General features: G+C 51.7%; 5 protein-coding genes across 5 annotated transcripts; 3 read left to right on the forward strand and 2 right to left on the reverse strand.

Annotated features, from left to right (window-relative positions):
• Window positions 1-1,314: 1,314 nt before the first annotated feature.
• On the forward strand, window positions 1,315-3,298 carry AtWU_05622 (Zn(II)2Cys6 transcription factor; the record flags this gene model as incomplete). Its single annotated transcript, XM_035500732.1, has 3 exons — window positions 1,315-1,712; window positions 1,764-2,369; window positions 2,440-3,298. The coding sequence occupies 3 exons, from the start codon at window positions 1,315-1,317 to the stop codon at window positions 3,296-3,298; spliced, it is 1,863 nt and encodes a 620-aa protein (XP_035356625.1).
• Window positions 3,299-5,776: 2,478 nt separating this feature from the next.
• On the forward strand, window positions 5,777-9,144 carry AtWU_05623 (uncharacterized protein; the record flags this gene model as incomplete). Its single annotated transcript, XM_035500733.1, has 12 exons — window positions 5,777-5,827; window positions 5,893-5,932; window positions 5,990-6,015; window positions 6,081-6,408; window positions 6,462-6,652; window positions 6,705-6,987; window positions 7,041-7,180; window positions 7,232-7,362; window positions 7,415-7,769; window positions 7,822-7,938; window positions 7,997-8,036; window positions 8,102-9,144. The coding sequence occupies 12 exons, from the start codon at window positions 5,777-5,779 to the stop codon at window positions 9,142-9,144; spliced, it is 2,745 nt and encodes a 914-aa protein (XP_035356626.1).
• Window positions 9,145-9,570: 426 nt separating this feature from the next.
• AtWU_05624 (phosphoribosylaminoimidazole carboxylase ADE2) lies at window positions 9,571-11,614 on the reverse strand (the record flags this gene model as incomplete). The annotated part of the gene is made up of 4 exons (XM_035500734.1): window positions 9,571-9,767; window positions 9,952-10,909; window positions 10,976-11,073; window positions 11,149-11,614. The coding sequence occupies 4 exons, from the start codon at window positions 11,612-11,614 to the stop codon at window positions 9,571-9,573; spliced, it is 1,719 nt and encodes a 572-aa protein (XP_035356627.1).
• Window positions 11,615-11,949: 335 nt separating this feature from the next.
• AtWU_05625 (uncharacterized protein) lies at window positions 11,950-13,433 on the forward strand (the record flags this gene model as incomplete). Its single annotated transcript, XM_035500735.1, has 4 exons — window positions 11,950-11,959; window positions 12,108-12,153; window positions 12,223-12,271; window positions 12,330-13,433. The coding sequence occupies 4 exons, from the start codon at window positions 11,950-11,952 to the stop codon at window positions 13,431-13,433; spliced, it is 1,209 nt and encodes a 402-aa protein (XP_035356628.1).
• Window positions 13,434-13,953: 520 nt separating this feature from the next.
• On the reverse strand, window positions 13,954-17,538 carry ctpA (Cu(2+)-transporting P-type ATPase CCC2; the record flags this gene model as incomplete). The annotated part of the gene is made up of 1 exon (XM_035500736.1): window positions 13,954-17,538. The coding sequence occupies one exon, from the start codon at window positions 17,536-17,538 to the stop codon at window positions 13,954-13,956; it is 3,585 nt and encodes a 1,194-aa protein (XP_035356629.1).
• Window positions 17,539-18,703: the final 1,165 nt, after the last annotated feature.

Consider the following 18,703-nt stretch of genomic DNA (forward strand, 5'->3'; position numbering starts at 1 on the left):
GCGCGTGGGGGAGGTGGGGACCACTTGGGGGGCAATGAAAGGAGGGGCGTGAGCAGGAGCCAGCCTTGGAGCCAGCCTTGACCGGGAAATGTTTGTGTGGCACCCAATGACAGTAAGCCGTCCACAAGCAAAACCGTTCGGGCCAGATGTCCGTGGTGGTGCTGGTTGCTGCTTGGTGCCCGGGCGGGTGTTTTGATAAGAAAAGACACAGCCAACCCCTCCCTTCCCAATTTACCATTTAATTTTCAACCACTGGTAGTGCTCAACTCGTCAACAATATTGCGAGTCTATCAACTGCTAGTACAGTTTGAACACTCGCAATTCAATCTCATAATAAAGGCGACCAGTGAGCAACGAGAACGAAGGCTAATAGGGGAAGGCCCGCTAAACAGTCCACGACGACGTCTAAGGTACTTTCTACTTGACTTTAGTACTTACTAGGCATACGGGGCTGACGGGTACGGTACGAACCCCCCTCCTTCCCCCCCCCCTGCTTTTGCACTAGCTCGTGACCCTAATTGCGTACCAGAGCCTGCGGTACTTGTCTTTTCCTCCCTTCCACCCTCTACGACTGGCTCATCTGCTCCCAGTCTAGGCTTAGTAGCAGCAGCACTACTATTTCCTGAAATATTGATACCTTTCGCTTAACGGTGATTTGTCTCTTACTTTTTCTTTTTAGTTTTTTTTCCCTTCTGTTCCGACCTCTATACCCACAACGGTTGTACTGCTTGGGAAAGTTTAACACCCGTCAGCCCTCTCTGTACTCGGGGCAGTTTGAACCCCTCTCGCTACTTTGCCCGTTCAGCCAGCCTCCCCCGCCAGGTTTCGGGCTAACTTGATAGCGCTAGTGCCTGGTGAGTAATCTGCCTCTGAGTTCTAGTCCTTAAAGCCATATACATACCTAGGCAGGGCCACCTGCCAAGAAGAAGTCACAAAAGAAGGAAACATGGAGATGAAAACTTCTGTTTCCCCCAAATATCCTGCCGTCGTATATTAGTTAGATGACTGCAATACGCGCGATAAATCCGATGCGAGGAGCTCTCGCTTAACACCACTGAGTTCTTCCTGCATGCTAATAGAAACCGAACAGATCTACGTCTGAGCGCCTCTTTTTCTTTTTAATAAAGCGACTTGTGCTGCTCATCCCTCCTTCTTTATCCACAAGGTAGGTACCTATTATGGTCTGCTCATATTGTGCTGTCACGAGTTTAACAGCTTGGCCGACAGGGCAGGACTCGAGTCAGAAGCTAGCCTTTCGACTGGTGAATAATTCATTCCCTCTCTAGTACGATATAGGGAATATGTATAATTAGCATGTCGGGTACCTCATTCTTGGACAGACCGCTCCTCAAAGTCAGTCGACCTGTGGCTGCTTGCTCAAGATGTCGAACGGCCAAAATCAAATGTGACGGGAAGCTTCCGGCCTGCTCCGCATGCGAAAGGGTTGGTAAAGCGAGCACCTGCTCTGGCGCAAGTGACGAATTTGCCAGAGGAAAGGAAAGGAGCTATGTCGCCTCTTTGGAGGGTTACTGCGAAAGACTGGAAAAGAAAATTGCAGATCTTCGTCGCCTGAAATCATCATTATCTGTGGATGAAAGGGGTGTCGCCCATCAGAGTTCAATCACATCTATTTCTTCAGCAGGTGCTGTCGCACAGGAAGGTGGCAAAGAAGTCACTGACATCGATGACCTCGTGGGTGATTTTGGCTTCTTGTGAGTGGTCGCTGAGATTAGCTTGATGTTTCTGGGACTGACATTGATCAGGTCCGTCAATGCGACTTCGAGAGACTTCCATGGGATTACTTCGAATACTTCTTTCGCCAACCTTCTTCTGTCCCTGTCACAAGCCGAGTCGATACCAAGACTACCGGCGCAGTCATTACCGCCGCGCAATGAAATACTGAACTTACTACAACATTATTTCGACAACATCTACATACAGCTTCCATTCTTCGTCGAAACGAGCTTCTGGACCTCTGTAGATGCGGTCTACCAAGCTGGGGGGCGCTTTGCCAAGCCTTTTGACAAGTGGATCTTGCATATGGTCTTAGCCACTGCGTCTGCGTCTCTCTCCCTCAAGATCGGTGATACCAGTCATCGCAGAGCGTTATCTCATGTTTCAATGGCAATGAATCAAGCCGAGGACGTCATCCGCCCCGGTACTATAGCTGGTATCCAGTCAATCCTACTGCTTGCCCAATATTCCTTATTCGACCCCCAACACTTTCGCAGCTGGTACCTGGTAGGGATGGCTGTTAGAGTAGCAGTCGACCTAGGCCTACACCAGGACCCGCCTTTGGATGTTCAGTCAGCCTCAGAGCAGTTGGACCTGCGTCGCCGTGTCTTCCATTGTGTTTACTGCTTGGACAGGTATGTTGAATGATACCAGACCCGTACTAGATACTTGAGCTAACGAAGGAACTCAATCTCACTTCCGAAGAGGAATAAGCACTGCCTTTGAAAGAACCTTCTCGTTCTCAGACGAGTCCGTCGATGTTGCTTTGCCGTCTTCTGCCACATCCTTAGGGGCTTCGCTAACCGAGAAGAGCCATATATTTTTACGGAGCTCGGAGCCTGCGTGGCACATTGTCAGAATCCGCCAGATACTGTCGGAGGGCTACCAGAGAAAATATTTCCATGAACACGAGACTTCTCTTCAAGCTCCAGCCTCGACGTGGGGTCTCTGCTCAAAAGCATATGAGTGGTTTGGTAAAATCCCGAGTAATGTACCAAACCACTTCCCTATCCTGTACCGGTTGGAGCTATCATACACGATCGTCGTGATTCTTTCTGCCGGCGACGAACAGACCGCACTATGTGATTACAGCAAGATTGTTCTGTTCCATTGCTGCATGCAGTACATTAACGAACTCTATGAGGTGCTGAAGAACCCTACCTGGTTGCCTTTGATGACCTTCCTGGATATCCAGAGGACGTATCAAGTTGGTCGACGATTCATACGAGATGTAACAGAAAACGAGGACCTTCTCTTGGACCCGTCGATACCCGCATTACCCTCCATTCCTCCGGAGACTCCGGAACAGCTGATTCTGAGTGGTGAAGATTGTATGAGCTTTTACGCACGCGCTTCGGAATGTCTTTTGCAGATCAACAATCTCCTCCAATATGGTGCAAGCAAGTGGGGAGCGACCGGTATATTTGGAGAATTCCAGCAAATGTCCGAACCCGCTCGGAGCCGTCTTCTACATGCATCGAACCCATACCTGGCGGGTTCTACAGCCTATATGGCTGGCTACTCTACGATGGTGCCTGCAGGAACAGGATACCTAGGCTTTTGACATTGGATAAACTGGCCCTCGGCGAGGGCCAAGGCAAAGGGATGTCTGCTTCATAAATCTCCAATAATGCCTTATTCTATGCCCTTGTGTTTTGGTAATATTGTATGATTTTCTTATTTCTTTTCAGGTTGCACATGTCATATGTGAGCGAGGTGATGTCGGATAACGATAGTACGCGGAGAAAAAGTGACCTTACCCTCTATGTGTATTGTATCTTAATTTCCTTTTTCCTTCATCTCTTACTCTGTGGAATGCCTTCAGAGATTGCATGTACTTGAATGACCGTCGTTAGCAGGGAGAACTTGGGGCCCTACGAGAGTCTCCCGGTTGCGGATAAGTGCTGCAAGGGATGCGAGCATCCACACCCAAAGGCCGATCGCATCGGGCCATGTGGGCTAGCATCTCTCCGCTTTCCTTCCCCCAAAAGCATTCGAGAAAATGCACGGGAACATCAACCTCCGTACTCAGTGTAGGTAGCTCGGGATTTGATCGTAAGCGATGCTGGCGCCCACCCATTGATCTACCGGCCAATCGTTAATTGGAGAAGACCCAGAGACAGTGTGGCTGGTGAAGATCGGAGCCAGTTGACCACACTTATAAGCTTACGGTAGTACAGCTAGCGAGCTAGTTACAATATACTCCGTAGATCCGGAGTAGTAGGAGAGGAAAAGAAAGACTAAATGGGCCAAAAGACACGCGTTAAGTACACGCTTGACATACTGAGATTTTCTTTGGAGCCCTCCCTTACTTCTCGAGCCTTCTTGGAAACCCGTCCCTTTTTCACCATGGAAACTTGTTCCCAAATTTAGCACCAGGCACCACACTCATATCATAGCAGCGAAGTGAATGAATACATCGATACAAACAGAGCAGAGTAGATATTCGAAGGGGCAGAGAGACAGAAGCGAGAAGAGAAAGACTACTCGTGACGTCACAGTGATGCGTCGCGGACAGTCAATCAGTCGATCTTTTTACACTGCTTTTCCCTACCAAAAGCAGTGTAGTACTCTGTAGCAGCAAAGTAGTTAATTACTTTTACCAGGGAAGTACTAGTAGTCCTTTGCACTTTGCACTAAGTCGCAATGGAGGGTGGGCAAATACCCACACAAGTCCACAGTCACCCCCATAAGGCAGAAGAAGCTTAAGCTTGCTTTTTCCACCACGGCTGTTGATGAGTAAAATGTATTTCCGCGTTACTTTTTTTTTTTTTTTCTTGAAAGGAAAAGAATGTTTTCTTTGATATCAGGCCATGGGGAAAGGGACCCGCTTTCTTTCTTTCTTTTTTTGTCTTTTATCAATTAGATTTCGGGTATGCTATTGTTGATGGGATCAACCTGTTGAGCGCCTATTCAAAGTTAAGCTACCAGCACACTTGGGGATGGGATGATCTATCTATCTATAGGTACGGAGTAAGTAAGTAGCACCAATTCTCCTGACGTGGATGGATCACATGTTCCGGTTGAAACGATTCCATGGCTCTCGAGTCCCATTGCTTTTTCTCTCTCGCGCGTGCATGCATACAAGCAAGCAAGCAAGCGACTTCAGTAAACTCTTGAATGAATCCATTAGCTAAGAACACTACAGCTGGCTCAGCCCGACGACTCGCCAGAAGGGTCAAAGTAGGGAGTCGTAGGGATGATCCGCGCAACATCCAGGCTCGTAGCGCCGATCGTGAATGGATGGCGGGCCAGATCTTTGAGCTGGCGCGTCCGCCCTTGACTTCATCGCTCGGCGCGATGATGATCTCATCGTCGTACAAACTCAATCCTCCTTTCTTTCCACACCCTATGCTGCTGTTTATCTCGACTAAATCTTTTTCTCAGGAACCAGACACAAACCCGGACTTCACCTTTGCCTGTTCTGTTCGTCACCAACGACACCATGACGTCAAGCAGGTGCGCTGGCCCAAACTGGCAGGCACCACCCGTGCCATTACGCTCCTGCCCTTTCGCTGCATGCGTCCAGTTGTATTTAAATCCGTAGAAAACTTCTTCGTCGTAGTAGTAGTTTTTCCCTTCCCTTGATCCACTCGTCGTTTTAATTGATACCACGATTTCTTTCGGCGTACATTCTTCCTCCCCCCCCCTTCCTACTACTAGTTACACTACTACTACACTTACTACCCTTGTCAACCTAATACCCCATCCGTCCTCGGCGTCCTTCATTCCGGAGATACCCAGCGACGCGACTCTTTTTTTATCCCTTGTTTGCAGTCTCAAAGTGAAGATCAGCCTTGTCGTCTGCTTATCGTCTTGTCGTGCACTTTATCTTACCTTGTTTGATCTCTGTTCTGTCTGTCTTCCCAGATACCTAACCCCGGATCTTGGCCAGACGCCCCGAACCTGCTGGCCAGTGGTCCCCCTTGCGACTGCCGACTTTCTCCCACATACATATACTTAAAACAAGAAAACTTTCTTGCTTGGCTTTCGAGCCTCGTAGACGTCAATTCTAGCCAGTCAATCTGGTCATCTTGCCGCAATGTCGTCCAAAGCAGTCAATCATCCGCTGAACACCAAGCAGAAGGAACAGGTATGATACCCTCTCACTCTTCTCGAAAGCTGGAGGTAAGGACGCTAACCCGAATCTCCCTCCAGGATATCAACCAGAAGCTGCAGCTCTATGGAATCTATCAAGGTAAATTAATACAATTGATCATGTATCAGTATATCTTGTGCTAACAGAGCCATGTAGCCTTCAAGAATGGCAAGCTTCCATCGGTGAGTGCAATGACTCATTTATCATTTTCTGTGCTGCCTGCTGACAATGGTATCATTCATCATAGAACAAACAATGCGATGTTGCCCTGAACAGTGCTCTCAAATCTAAGGCTCTCTCGTCACCGTCCCAGGAGCTGTCTGGTGAAGGCCAGGCCCTCGTCCAGGATCTCCGTAACGTTATCGAACATGCCAAGAAGCTTATGCTGAGCAAGAATGAGGGTCAGCTCTTGCAGGAGTTCCTGTGGGAGGCACAGACTGTCTCCTCCGGGGATACAGAGAAGCCAGGTGTGCCTGTGACGAAGGATGCGGCCCAGCAAGACGGTCAGGAAGCCTTGGAGGGTCTCAAGACCCTTGGACGGCTCCTGATCACGAACGGAGAATTCCGAAAGCTATGTAAGTTGACTTGCATCTTGACCGGGAACATGGAGTCTGACAATATCGTCCAGTAAACGATGCCATGACGCTGGCACGTGATATGGCTGGCGACGTCTCCCAGAAGGCCGCAAACAAGCTGAGGCCATCAGAGGAACAACTTTCCCAAATTGATGAGCCAGCTGAAGAGAATGTGTGGCACGAGCAGCCTGATTTCTCCAAGCACAAGGAAACATTCAAGTCTCGCTTTAAGAGAAACAAGGACGTGAGTTTTTCTGAGTCAATATTGCCGTACCAATTGACTCACATATCAACAGGAGGGTAAGCAGGAAGTCGCTGGTACTGCAGCTCAGGCTGCCACCGGTGGCCAAGAACCTTCATCCGTCTCTGATGTCGACGCGCGCGCTGGTCTTGCTGCAGGTGCAGGTAGAGCCCAGGACAAGATTTCGGAGAATGTCCCCGAAGAGGCAAAGGGCCGTACTCGTGAATACAAGGACCGGACCAAGAGCTACCTGTCAGAAAAGGTGCCCCAAGAACGACGGGATCAGACTATTTGGCGCTTGAAGAAGATGGTCATTGAGATTCAAGGCCATTCTGATTGTAAGTTATCCTTCAACGACATGGGCCCATAGACGGTCGACTGACTGAAACAGACCAACAGGCAATCCGAACCCTTCTTTCGATGGCTGAAAAGTATGGTTCCCACGGACGAAACTTGTCCCAGCAGGGTGCTGGTTCAGTCCAAGGCTTCCGAAGCGGCGATAAAATCCAGCGAATGGAGGCCAATCTTCGGGTACGTCAGTCAGTCTTGTCGAATAAGCAGTCACTAACCCCCTCTGACCAGACATTGATTGAACGTTTTGCCAACCACACGTCCCTGGACAATCTATTCGACTCACTGGACAACATCTACCGAGATGCAGACAGGGACCCTGAGCTGAAAGGATGGTTCAGAAACATGGACACCTTCATCCGGTGAGTATATGAGTGCAAAAGGAACCTAGGCGGTGTGCTAATCATTTCACAGGAAAACCCTAACCGAGCAAGGCTATATTATGGATGATGATTGCAATCGCCAGTGGGACCAACTCACTGACCATGGCCGTTACCTCCTGCGTGAGCGCTACAGGGACCATACCGATCGCATTCTTGATGAGCTTAAGTTCCTTGGCGATCAGTTCAACCAGGACCCTCAAAACAAGGCGTTTGGAGATGCGATGCAGAAGCTCTTCGATGACCTCGGACGCGACAACAGCGGCAACATGGCCTTCAAGAAGCATCTCGTCAAGGACATTAGGGATGTTATCCTACCTGAAGTTCTCGAAAATGTTCGCTATGTCCCCGTTCCTCGTATCGAAGTGTCTGATCCCGCGGCCGATGTCGTAAGTATACCTGAGTTGTCTTATGTTGAGTTCGTGGCTAACGCTCTGAAAGGTTGTGGAAAACCTCGTCATTGAGAGCGATAACTTGATGCCGAACGTCGTGGAATTTGGCAGCGACAACTACTTCCGGTGGGGACGCAAGAAGATCAGCAGCAAGAGGGACAACAAGGTTGGTTGACTCCCTGTCGAGATTGTTCAGGGAAATAATACTGATGATGTGCTCAAAGATTATGATTTCGGTGTCCGGAATTCAAGCCGATCTTCGAGGTAAGTTTGTTATCCTTAGTTGTCGTCGTTCGATCTGAAACTCTTACTGACACTACTTCCTCCAGATGTGAGCTACTATGTCAACAGAAAGCAGGGTTTCCCTGCTATCACGGACACGGGTATCATGGACATCTTCTTGGGTGGCGAAGGCTTTGGATTCAAGATTGCAGCCTCCACTGCTCAGAAGGAAGACCGGCAGAACTTCATCAAATTGGACAAGGTGACTGTTAAGATTGACTCCCTCAACGTCAAGTTGAAGAAGTCAAAGCACAAGACTCTATTCACGGTCTTCAAGCCATTGTTGTTCCGGGTCGTCCGTCCAACCCTGGAAAAGGTACTCGAGCAGCAGATTCGGGACGCTTTCGCCAAGGGAGATGCCTTTGCCTACGAAATCCACAGTGAGGCAAAGAAGGCACAGGAGGCTAGTAGCCAGGATCCCGCAAACGCGCCCAACATCTACTCCCGCTATCTTGATGCTTTCCGTGCCAGAAATGAGGACAAGAAGCGGAAGGCGCAAGAGATTGCCAAACGAGACACTAAGGTGCAGACAGCTACAACTCTGCATGATTCCCTCTTCCCCGAGATCAAGCTTCCTGGCGGCATCAGTACCAAGGCCACTGAGTACAAGGAACTTGCGATGAAGGGTGAACGCTGGGAATCTCCCATCTTCAGCATTGGCAGCGCCTCGGAATCTTCTGATATTCCTAAGGCGGGTGACATTTCTCGCAAACGGGAATCACCTGCCGAAAAGGGTGGTGTTAGTGGAGTGACCAATGGAGGCGCCACAAACGGCAGAGTCACGAATGTTAACCAGACCAATGGAGGTGTCACCAATGGGACTACCGCTATCACCCAGAATGAGAAAGTGACCAACGGAGGTGCGCAGCCTATGGATGGTCGAGTGACCAATGGCAAGCACGCTATTTCCGGGACCAATGGACATACTAATGGCCATACCAATGGACACTCCAAGACATATGACCATGCGGCCGCGTCCCAGAAATTCTCCGATGAAGTCAACCAAGCGTTCAGTGACGGAAACGTTGGCGGTGGTACTCGCACCACGGTTCCAGGCGTCGAAACGGCCTTCAACCCTCAAACTGCTTAGGTCAATTGTGTGGAGGGACTGTAGGGTTCAACATGCTCATACACGCAGCCAGATATCTCTTTTGTCATTGTTTTATTCTGCCTGTACTGTTTTTGATACCTTGTGACGTTGTCAACTTGTCTTTTTCATTTGTTACACGAACTTAATGCTTTACTTATCAGCACAAGTGTGTTAGTAGTTAATGATTAATTCATTGTGATATCCTGCGATATGTGTGAACATGATTTACAACAGCTGTGATAGATAATAGCTGTATAATGTACAAGTAATAAGTATGAGCCTTGCCCATTACAATGACACAAGCAAGCATGAAGCATTATCTTCAGGAAAACCGAATCATTACCCCTTGTATTTAAAACTTGCTTCTAAACTCTATATACTTTCAACCCATTTTTAATAACTTGACCCATTCATTCATAACATCCATTACATTTGCTCAAAGTACTTTTCCCAACCAAGCTCGCGCAGCTTAGTACCCTTCAGCTCCATGTTCTCAGCGCGAGCGCTCTCCGCATACGCCTCAACCTTGCGCTGGATAGCCGGGTCGAAAGCACCGAGAATACGGGCGGCCAGGAGGGCAGCATTGATGCTGTTGTTGATGCCGACGGTGGCGACGGGGACACCTGTTAGATGAAAACATGTTGTCAGCTTGGATGTAATGTAACCTGGTTTTTATGATGTGCAGGAGAGAATGTGTGTAACTGTCATAGTACGTGCATGTATGCATGCATACATGCAGCAATATTACATGTGAAAGATAGCGGATGGGGAAGGGGAGAGGAAAGGGAAAGGAAGGTAAAGACTCACCTCTAGGCATCTGCACAATGCTGTACAAACTATCGACTCCGTCCAAAGAGCTACCCTTAACCGGGACACCGATCACCGGCAGCGCGGTATGAGCGGCCGACATACCGGGAAGGTGAGCGGCACCGCCAGCGGCAGCAATGATGACCTTGATGCCACGGGCGGCGGCATTGGCAGAGTACTCGGCCATGTAGGTGGGGGTGCGATGAGCGGAAGTGATTTCCACGTCGGGCTCAACGCCGAAGTAGTCGCGCAGGAGCTTGAGACCGGGCACCAGGGTCTTGAGGTCACTGTCGGAGCCCATGATGACGGCGACGGAGGGGGCGGGCTTGGAGACGCCGGACTTCTGGGGCTTGGAGCGAACGTCGCTGCGCTGAGAGCGGATGTCGTCGACGACGTCGATGAGAGGCTGGATGTGGGATTCGGCTTCGTGCATGGTCGGGGCGGTGACGGTGACGTGACCCATCTTGCGGCCGGGTTTGGCGGCGCCCTTGCTGTAGAGGTGGATGCTGGCGTTGGGGATGGAGAGGGCCGCTTCGGCGGCCTTGAGGTGGGTGTCCGGGGCGGAGCCGCCGATGATGTTCAGCATGATGGAGGGTTGGCGGATTTGGAGACTCTGAGGGGGGATGGGGAGGTCAAGGATGGCGCGGATGTGGGCTTCGAATTGAGACATGGGGCAGCCCTCGATGGTGTAGTGGCCCGAGTTGTGGATACGGCTGGCGATCTCACAGAGGAGAAGGCTGTCGTCTTCCAGGAGGAACATCTCCACGCCGAAGACACCCTTGCCTTCAAAGGCGGACACGGCTTTCCGGGCCAGTTCTTGCGCTTTGCGGTTGATGGCGTCGGAGACGTTGCGGGCGGGGGCGAAGACGAGCTTGCAGATGGAGTCTTCTTGGACGGTTTCAACGGTGGGGTAGGAGAGGACTTCATCCTTGGTCTTCACGACCATGACGGCGAGTTCCTATGGTATGGGGTGTTAGATGGTGGTGGTGGGTCATTCGGTGTGGAGGTGGGGGGTGGGACATACCATCTTGAAGTAGGCCCATTTCTCGGCATACAGAGGACGGCCCTTGAGGAACTCGAGGGCTTCGGGGATATCGTGTGCACCGCGCACGTGGAAGTTTCCTGGTAAATTAGGAATTGTGTTAGTGGTGGTTGGTGGTAGATAGTAGAACAGCAATTGGGTTACGGGTGACTCACCACGTCCATCGTAGGCCATGGTCTTCGACTTCAACATCAAGGGGTAGCCAAGCTCCTCGCCAACCTTGGCCAATGCCTCGGGGGTATTCTCAGCGAGCTCGCGGTGCTCAGCCATGGGGATGCCATATTTGCGGAGGTGTTCCTTCTGGTTGTACTTGTTCTGGATGGTGCGGATGGCCTGCCAACTGGGCTCGATGCGGACCTGCGAGGCGATCTCCTCCAGGGCATAGGTATCGACGTGCTCAATCTCAGCAGTCACGACGTCGCAGGACTTGGCCAATTCGCGGACGGCTTCGCGCTCCTTGAAGGAGCCGGTGACATGGTCATCGTGGGAGCTAATCTGCTTAGCCGGGGAGTTCTCCGCATCAAGAACGTTGCACTGGATATTGAGGCGGTTGGCCGATTCGACCAGCATACGGCCCAATTGGCCTCCACCGAGGATTCCCACCTTGCGGGAGTTCCACATATTGAGATTAAGGGGGATATAAAAGAATAGGGAGGGTATTAAAAAAAAAAGGAGATGGACAGGCACCAGCACGCACCAAGCAGAGGGGGGAGATCTGGGGAAGAGAAAAGCAGCCCCTCCACGGCGGAGCAAAAAATCCGCCCGATAACCATCACGTGCACCAGTGATAAGCGGCTGGCGGGCCCAATCAGAGCCTGCGGTTGCCGGGGGAGACGCCGTCCCCGCGTGTCCAGATCGAGCCATGTCAATTCCGCCCGTCATTTGCTGCTCTTCCTCTGCACATCCCCTATTGGCCTTGTCGCATTTCACTTCGCTGGGCGCAGAAGTGCTGGATCATGTCGCTGGGTAAGTCTGAACCTACTGTCACTACTGGAACTGAACTGCAATGCTGCTTTCGTGCCTATCGTGACCTGCGCCGTTTGCTTTCATTCCACAATGAGCTTGTCAGACACCGCTTCAAGCTCCAGCCAGCTAACTCAACATGCAATCGCAGACGAAGAAAGCCTCGAGACAGTCGCCAATGGCGGCACGATGGACTAGTATGTCAACTCGCGCCCCAACCAAGCATCAACAGTACAATCGGAGCTGACATGCCCCGTTTCCTCCAGTGAGAAATGGCCCAGCATGGTCGAACCCCTGCTTGAACGATTGGAATATGTGCGCAACCCCCTACTACCCACCAAACCAATCAACAACTAATGAGCCTTGCATCCAGATCATATACAGCGTCTTCCCAATGCCGCGGATCCCCCCCGACCTTCAACAGCAGTCTGCCAATCCCACCGTCCCCACAACCACGCCATCTACAACCCTCCAAACCTCCACCCAGCCCGAACCATCATCGCAGCAATCCACCACAACTGAGCGTATCCCCGACTCCCAACCCCAGTCCTCGCAGGGCTCCTCTCTCCCCGAACCCCTCCAACACCACCTAAACTCCATCAAATCCACCTTGCGATCCCTCTTCGCCTCAAAACCACCACACACTATCCAACGTCTCGCAGAACTCATCGTTCGTCCTACGGCCCACTACCGCACTCTTCCCGCATACCTTCGCGCCGTCGACCGCGTCGTCTGCGTCACTAGCAGCGCGGAAATCTTCCCTCTCCACTCGACACACCATGGCGCTGCTCCCCAGCCCAACGGCGCGATCATCAACGGCGCCGATACCGGCCTCCTATTCCCGGACCATACACTCGGCAGCGATGAGTCTCTAGGCGGAGCACTTCTCACGCCGATCCCGTGGTTGAGTAATGATCCCTCGTCGCCGGAGCATGAGAGTGAAAGCGGTGCGCTTATGGGGGATACTGGGTTCACTACCCAGGTAGTGGAGAGCACTGTCACTGAGCAAGGACATCAGCAGCTGGGATCTGTTACTACTACCGAGACGGCGACGGTAGTGACGGCGGACACAAATGGAAATGAAGGCACGAGTGAAGCTCCGTCGGCTGAGACATTGGAGGATATTCCGCATGCCAGAGGTCCCTCTGTAGTCGGAGTGGAAGATCTAGGGTTACAGGATGGTAGGGGCGTGGAGATGGATCTCTCGAGTGGAGGGGAGGAGGCGCCAGGACTGCAGGCTGCAGGACAGGAGACTTCCCAGCCGCAGCCGCAGCAGGAGGAGCAAGAGCAAGGACAGCAGCAACAAGAACAGCAGCAGACTACTAGTCAGGATGGAGAAGAAGGTGGTGCTAAGCCGACAGCAGATGGAGATGGAGATATTTCTCTAGACGATGCCAAAGCACCGGAGGAGAACGCTTCAGTATCTGAGACGGCGGATAAAGAGCAGCAGCAGCAGCAACAGCAACAGCAGGCGTAGCTTTTGGGACGTCGTATGATATGATATTCATAATCTATTAGCGTGTCGTGCGTTGTCTTGTCGCGCAGTACATTTCTTTTTTGGGACTCTGCCTGCTAGCTAGCTTACATTGTTAAATCATGAATGATGACTAGACTTTGACTGTAGTTGTCATGAACCTGCCATGCTTCCTTGGCGTTATTGATCAGTTACTTACTACTACTTAGTATAACTTACAGCGAGTATGCTTGTATGACTACTGCTAAAGCGTGAATGTAATATTTATATCCAAACTTGATCCGATTGAGTTTCATATACTGTGTATGTAGCACATTCGTAACGACAGCACATCACAATCCATCATGAACACAAAATCCAGTCAACAGATATAGTAGATAGATAGCATGCATATATTCATCATTAGGAGGTCATAACATCCTTGAAACACCAATCATGCAATAGAGATATCGATATATAATAACTCCAACAGATAGATTATTCATTATCAAAACCCGAAAAAGAAAAAGAAAATAGAAAAAGATCAAACCGGCGGCTCGACCGTCTGAAGAGGAACATAGAGCCCCTCATCAGCATTTGAGCCTCTCCTCTTTCTACCCGTCACGGCTGACCAAGTATCAGAGACGAATTCCCGGACCCAGGAGGACGAGGACGAGCGTCTGTGGGAACTGGATCCGGTTACTGATAGCGTGGCTCCCCACCAGCTCTTCTTGGAGGCGTTGAAGCTGCCGTTGGATGATGAATCGATCTCCTTTTGTAGCTTTTCGGCATCCATCCAGCCTGGTCTCCGCCAGAATTTGAGGAGAAGGCTGCTCACCACGACGGAGACGCTGGATAGAGCCATTGCGGCGCCGGCGGCCATCGGGGGTAGCATGAATCCGAATGGGAGGAAGAGACCCATTGCGAAGGGGAGACCGATGACGTTGTAGAGGCAGGCCCACATGAGGTTGAGTTTGATGCGGTTGAAGACTGAGCGGGAAAGGGAGAGGCTTGCGGGTACAGAGAGGAGGTCGTCGGGTCGCATGAGGACGATGTCTGCTGCTTCGACGGCCACGTCGGTGCCTGAGGCGAGGGCGATACCTACGGATGCGGTGGCCAGGGCGGGAGAGTCGTTGATGCCGTCGCCGACCATGGCGACGCGGTCGCCTGAGTCTTGCATCGAGGCGACGATGGATTGTTTGTCGGAGGGAGAGACAGAGGCGTGGACCGCCTCTGTTGGGATCCCCACTGCAGAGGCGATTGAGATGGCGGTGGCGTAGGCATCACCGGTGATAAGGGAGGTTGTGATTCCCATACGGTGGAGGGCGGCGACGGCTGCTGGTGCGGTCACCTTCACGGTGTCCCGGAGCAAGATGGACCCTGCGTATTGGCCATCGATGGCGACGTGGATTTGGGTGATACCGGCAGGAACCTTGGACTTGGGGGTGATGTCGGAGTCGTCTGGTTCAGCTGTTTCAGGGACGGGGACGTCCCTTGATCGCAGGAAAGCAAGGTTTCCGACCAGGACACGGTACCGGGTGCGCTCTGCACTGGACGTGGGCTCGACCAAGGCGGAAATTCCCTTGCCGACGCAAGCTTCGAGGTCGCCCAAGCTGCCGGGCAGGCCATCTCCTGGATGGCCGGATTCAGACTGAGCAGCGGAGAAGATGGCCCTGCCAATGGGGTGTTCGCTGCTCATTTCTGCAAGACCGACGATCAACCACCAGAGTCTGCGGCGCCAGTCGTTAGATGACCAATGTGACTCAATCTTGGCTTCAGCAACACTCATTTTGCCGGTGGTCAATGTTCCAGTCTTATCAAACACGACGTGGTTGATCTTGGTAGCAGCTTCGAGGACAGCGCCACCCTTGACAAGGATACCCTGCTGCGCACCCACTCCAGTGCCGACCATGACAGCTGTAGGAGTGCTGAGACCGAGAGCACAGGGGCAGGCAAAGACAATAACCGAGATGCAAAGCTTGAGACAGACCATAAACTTGCCTCCGTTGTTTTCAGACAAGAAGATCTTCGGAGGGTGAGGTAGGATATGGCTCATGAACATCCAGCCGAAGAATGTGACAAGACCAAGACTGATGATAGCTGGAACGAAGTAGCCCGCAACAACATCAGCCATTCTTTGGATCGGAGCCCGGCTAGTTTGAGCATCCTGAACCAACTTGACAATCTGGCTCAGCTGAGTGTCCTTGCCAGCTCGAGTAACCTTGAAGTCCATGGAGCTAGTGCCGTTGACCGTGCCAGCGATGACAACACTGCCCTTGGCCTTGTGGATTGGCAAAGCTTCACCAGTAATCATACTCTCATCGACATAGCTTTCACCGCGAATGACAACGCCATCAGCCGGTACTTTGTCACCAGGGTGTAGGAGCACAACATCCCCTAGCTCGATGAGCTCCGTTGGGATTATCTGGTGCCCTGGCCCTGCGCGCTCCTCGGTGGCCGAGGATGTGTGCTCCTTGGGCTTTTCGTCAGGATTTCCCCATTCCTCGGCGAGCTTCTCCGCCGCTATCGGGTCGTCGTAAATAGTAGTCATTGACGGTGCAAGGGACATGAGCCGGGAGAGAGCGGCAGAGGTCTGGCCCTTGGCCCGATTCTCCAGCCATCTTCCGAGAGTAATAAAGGTTATAAGCATCGTGCTGGTATCGAAGACCGTACTTGGGCGAATATCGTTCATCGAAAGCAATGAAACAACCATGGTAAACACACTGTAGAAGAATGCCGCAGAGGTACCAAGCATAACGAGAACGTCCATGGTTGGTGAGCGATGTTTCAAGGATTTGTAACTGGCTACGTAGAACCGCTTTCCAATGCCAAATTGCACCGGAATAGTGAGCAGAAGACAGGCAACATCACCAAGGTAGAGACCGGAACATAGTCTAACACGGCCGAAATCAAGGACCGGAAGATACATCGGCAGTAGCATATTGATCAGGAACACGGGGACTGCGAATGAAGCAGAGAATAGGAATGAGCGCTTCCATTCCCGGACCTCCTTTGTCTTGGACAGCGATTCCAGCTGCGCATTGGTATCATCGGACTGCGACAGGAGGGCATTGTATCCGGCCTTTTCGATCGCTTCGACGATCGAACGAATACCAATCTTGGAGGACTCGTATGACAATGTGATTTGAGAGTTGGCCATATTTACAGACGCTGACGAGATCCCGGGGTTCTGATGTAGTGTTTCTTCCAAGGCCGAGGCCGAGGCAGCGTCGCGCAAGCCGTGGAGGCTGAGAGTGACACGGCCGAGGCCTTTGGATGTAGGTGCCTGTGCTTCCGTTGAAAGGACGGTAGTGTCGAAACCGGCATCGTCGATTATGCTGACAATTTGTTTCGTGGTAAGGGTCGTAGGATCGTGAGTGATAATCGCACGCTCGGCTAGCAAGCTGATATTGAATTGCACTACACCGTCCACCCCGCTGAAGGCATTCTGTATACTCGACGTACAAGCACCACACGTCATACCATCTATAGACACCTTCGTGACCATCAACCCCGATGCAGAGCCCGACAAATCCTCCGAGGTGCGGACAGCGCTCTCCTCCGTTGCGGTTTCCAGCACCTTTGCGCCAAACCCACGGTCCTCGATAATCTCTGCAATCTGGTCGGGCGTAATGAGAGATGGATCATGCTCCACGACAGCTCGTTCGGAAAGCAGAGATACATTGACTGAATGCACACCAGGTGTATCCTTCAATCCTCCCTCCACCGCGGAGGTGCAAGCACCGCATGTCATGCCCTCGACGGCCAACGTCGTGGTTGACAGCTGAAACACTTTATCCCTGGCCCCGCGGGAACCATCCGCCGGCATAGACGCACTATCCGTAGAGACGATCGTTGCATCGAAGCCGCAGTCCTCAATAATTTCGGCGACTTTCTCCGCAGGAAGCAGGGTTGGGTCATGATGGACTACAGCCCGGCCCATCATCAAGCTGACGGTTACCTCGCCAGCACCCTCCACCCCCTTGAAGGCGCCCTCGACGGCGGAGGTGCAAGCGCCGCATGTCATTCCCTCGACATTGACTGTTGTGGTCGCCATATGGGCTGCTGATCGGTCGGAAGGAGCGCCATCGGTGCCGGCGCTTAACAGAGCGGAGGATGAGGCCGCCATGTTGCGCCGAGTTGCTGCAGAAGCCGGACAAGGACGGTAGGGACGCGCGGTGGTGTGTTAATGCATGCGTTCGTTTGGGAGGAAGAGGGGGGACGAGGAGGTCGGGGGAGATAATAAAAGGAAGGGAGGGGAAAGGAATAATAAGCAGGAAAATGCTAGTAACACGCAAGGGTCGTTCGATTTAGAGACATTCGGACCGGATGCGACGGAAAGGATACGCCGAGCCTTTTAAACATGCAGCAATTAATTACATCAAGGACACTAAGACAAGAACTACTTACTTACTTTCACTACGGATGGTACGGGAGCTGAAATGGGGGTTTTTGCACGGGAAGAAACCTAATCTTAGGCCACCCACAAAGAGCGTGGGATGGGAAAGAAAGAATGGTAAACAGCAGGTAAAACCAAGAGGTCCAAGACATTCCAGGCGGCGGGAATCCCATTCAACCACGGACTAAGATTAGATCGAGTCTGGAGGAATGATGCCAGGCGCATCCCAACCCACCGCAACGATGGCGCTAACAGAAAAATACGCAGTGGATGGCGTCAGGTTGTCTCCGCCGCCCCGCGGACTTACGTGAGTATTTCTTCTCCAAATCGGGCAACATTGCCGCTTCAGGGCATTTAGAAGGCTGGGACCACTTACTTACCCTCGGGGGACCACTCGTAGTATACTTACTGTAGTCGAAGCCTAGTAGGTATTGTACTCAGTACCGTGTTCATGGTTCACCTTTCGGATGAATTTTTCGGGATGTGCGAGTCAAACCTACTATGCAGTAATATTGTCAATAAGATCGCATAGTATCAGCTGAGCTGTCCGATCCAGCTCAATAAGCCACCCACGCATGCGCTAGCACTTATCTATCTGGCCTGTACTACCCATCTAACGGTTGCTTATCTGCCCTGCACACGGACTCTGGTATGAACCCTACCCATGAAAGGGATATACCCAGACCTGTCGCCCAGACTGCCAGGGAAATGACCAGGTCTGATGCTGCGACATGAGAAGCATCATGCTTATTATATGCTCCATCCTAGTAGCAGCTGTCATGGGATATCAAACTCAGACAAGGACTGAAGGGTCTGGGGGGTGAAACACTTGGCACCGAACCGGCTTCGTTTCGATTATATGGAAAGTAGCCGAATGAGTGACTTGATGACCAGA

This window comes from Aspergillus tubingensis (genome assembly GCF_013340325.1).
Source record: "Aspergillus tubingensis WU-2223L DNA, scaffold_7, whole genome shotgun sequence".
Lineage (NCBI taxonomy): Eukaryota > Fungi > Ascomycota > Eurotiomycetes > Eurotiales > Aspergillaceae > Aspergillus > Aspergillus tubingensis.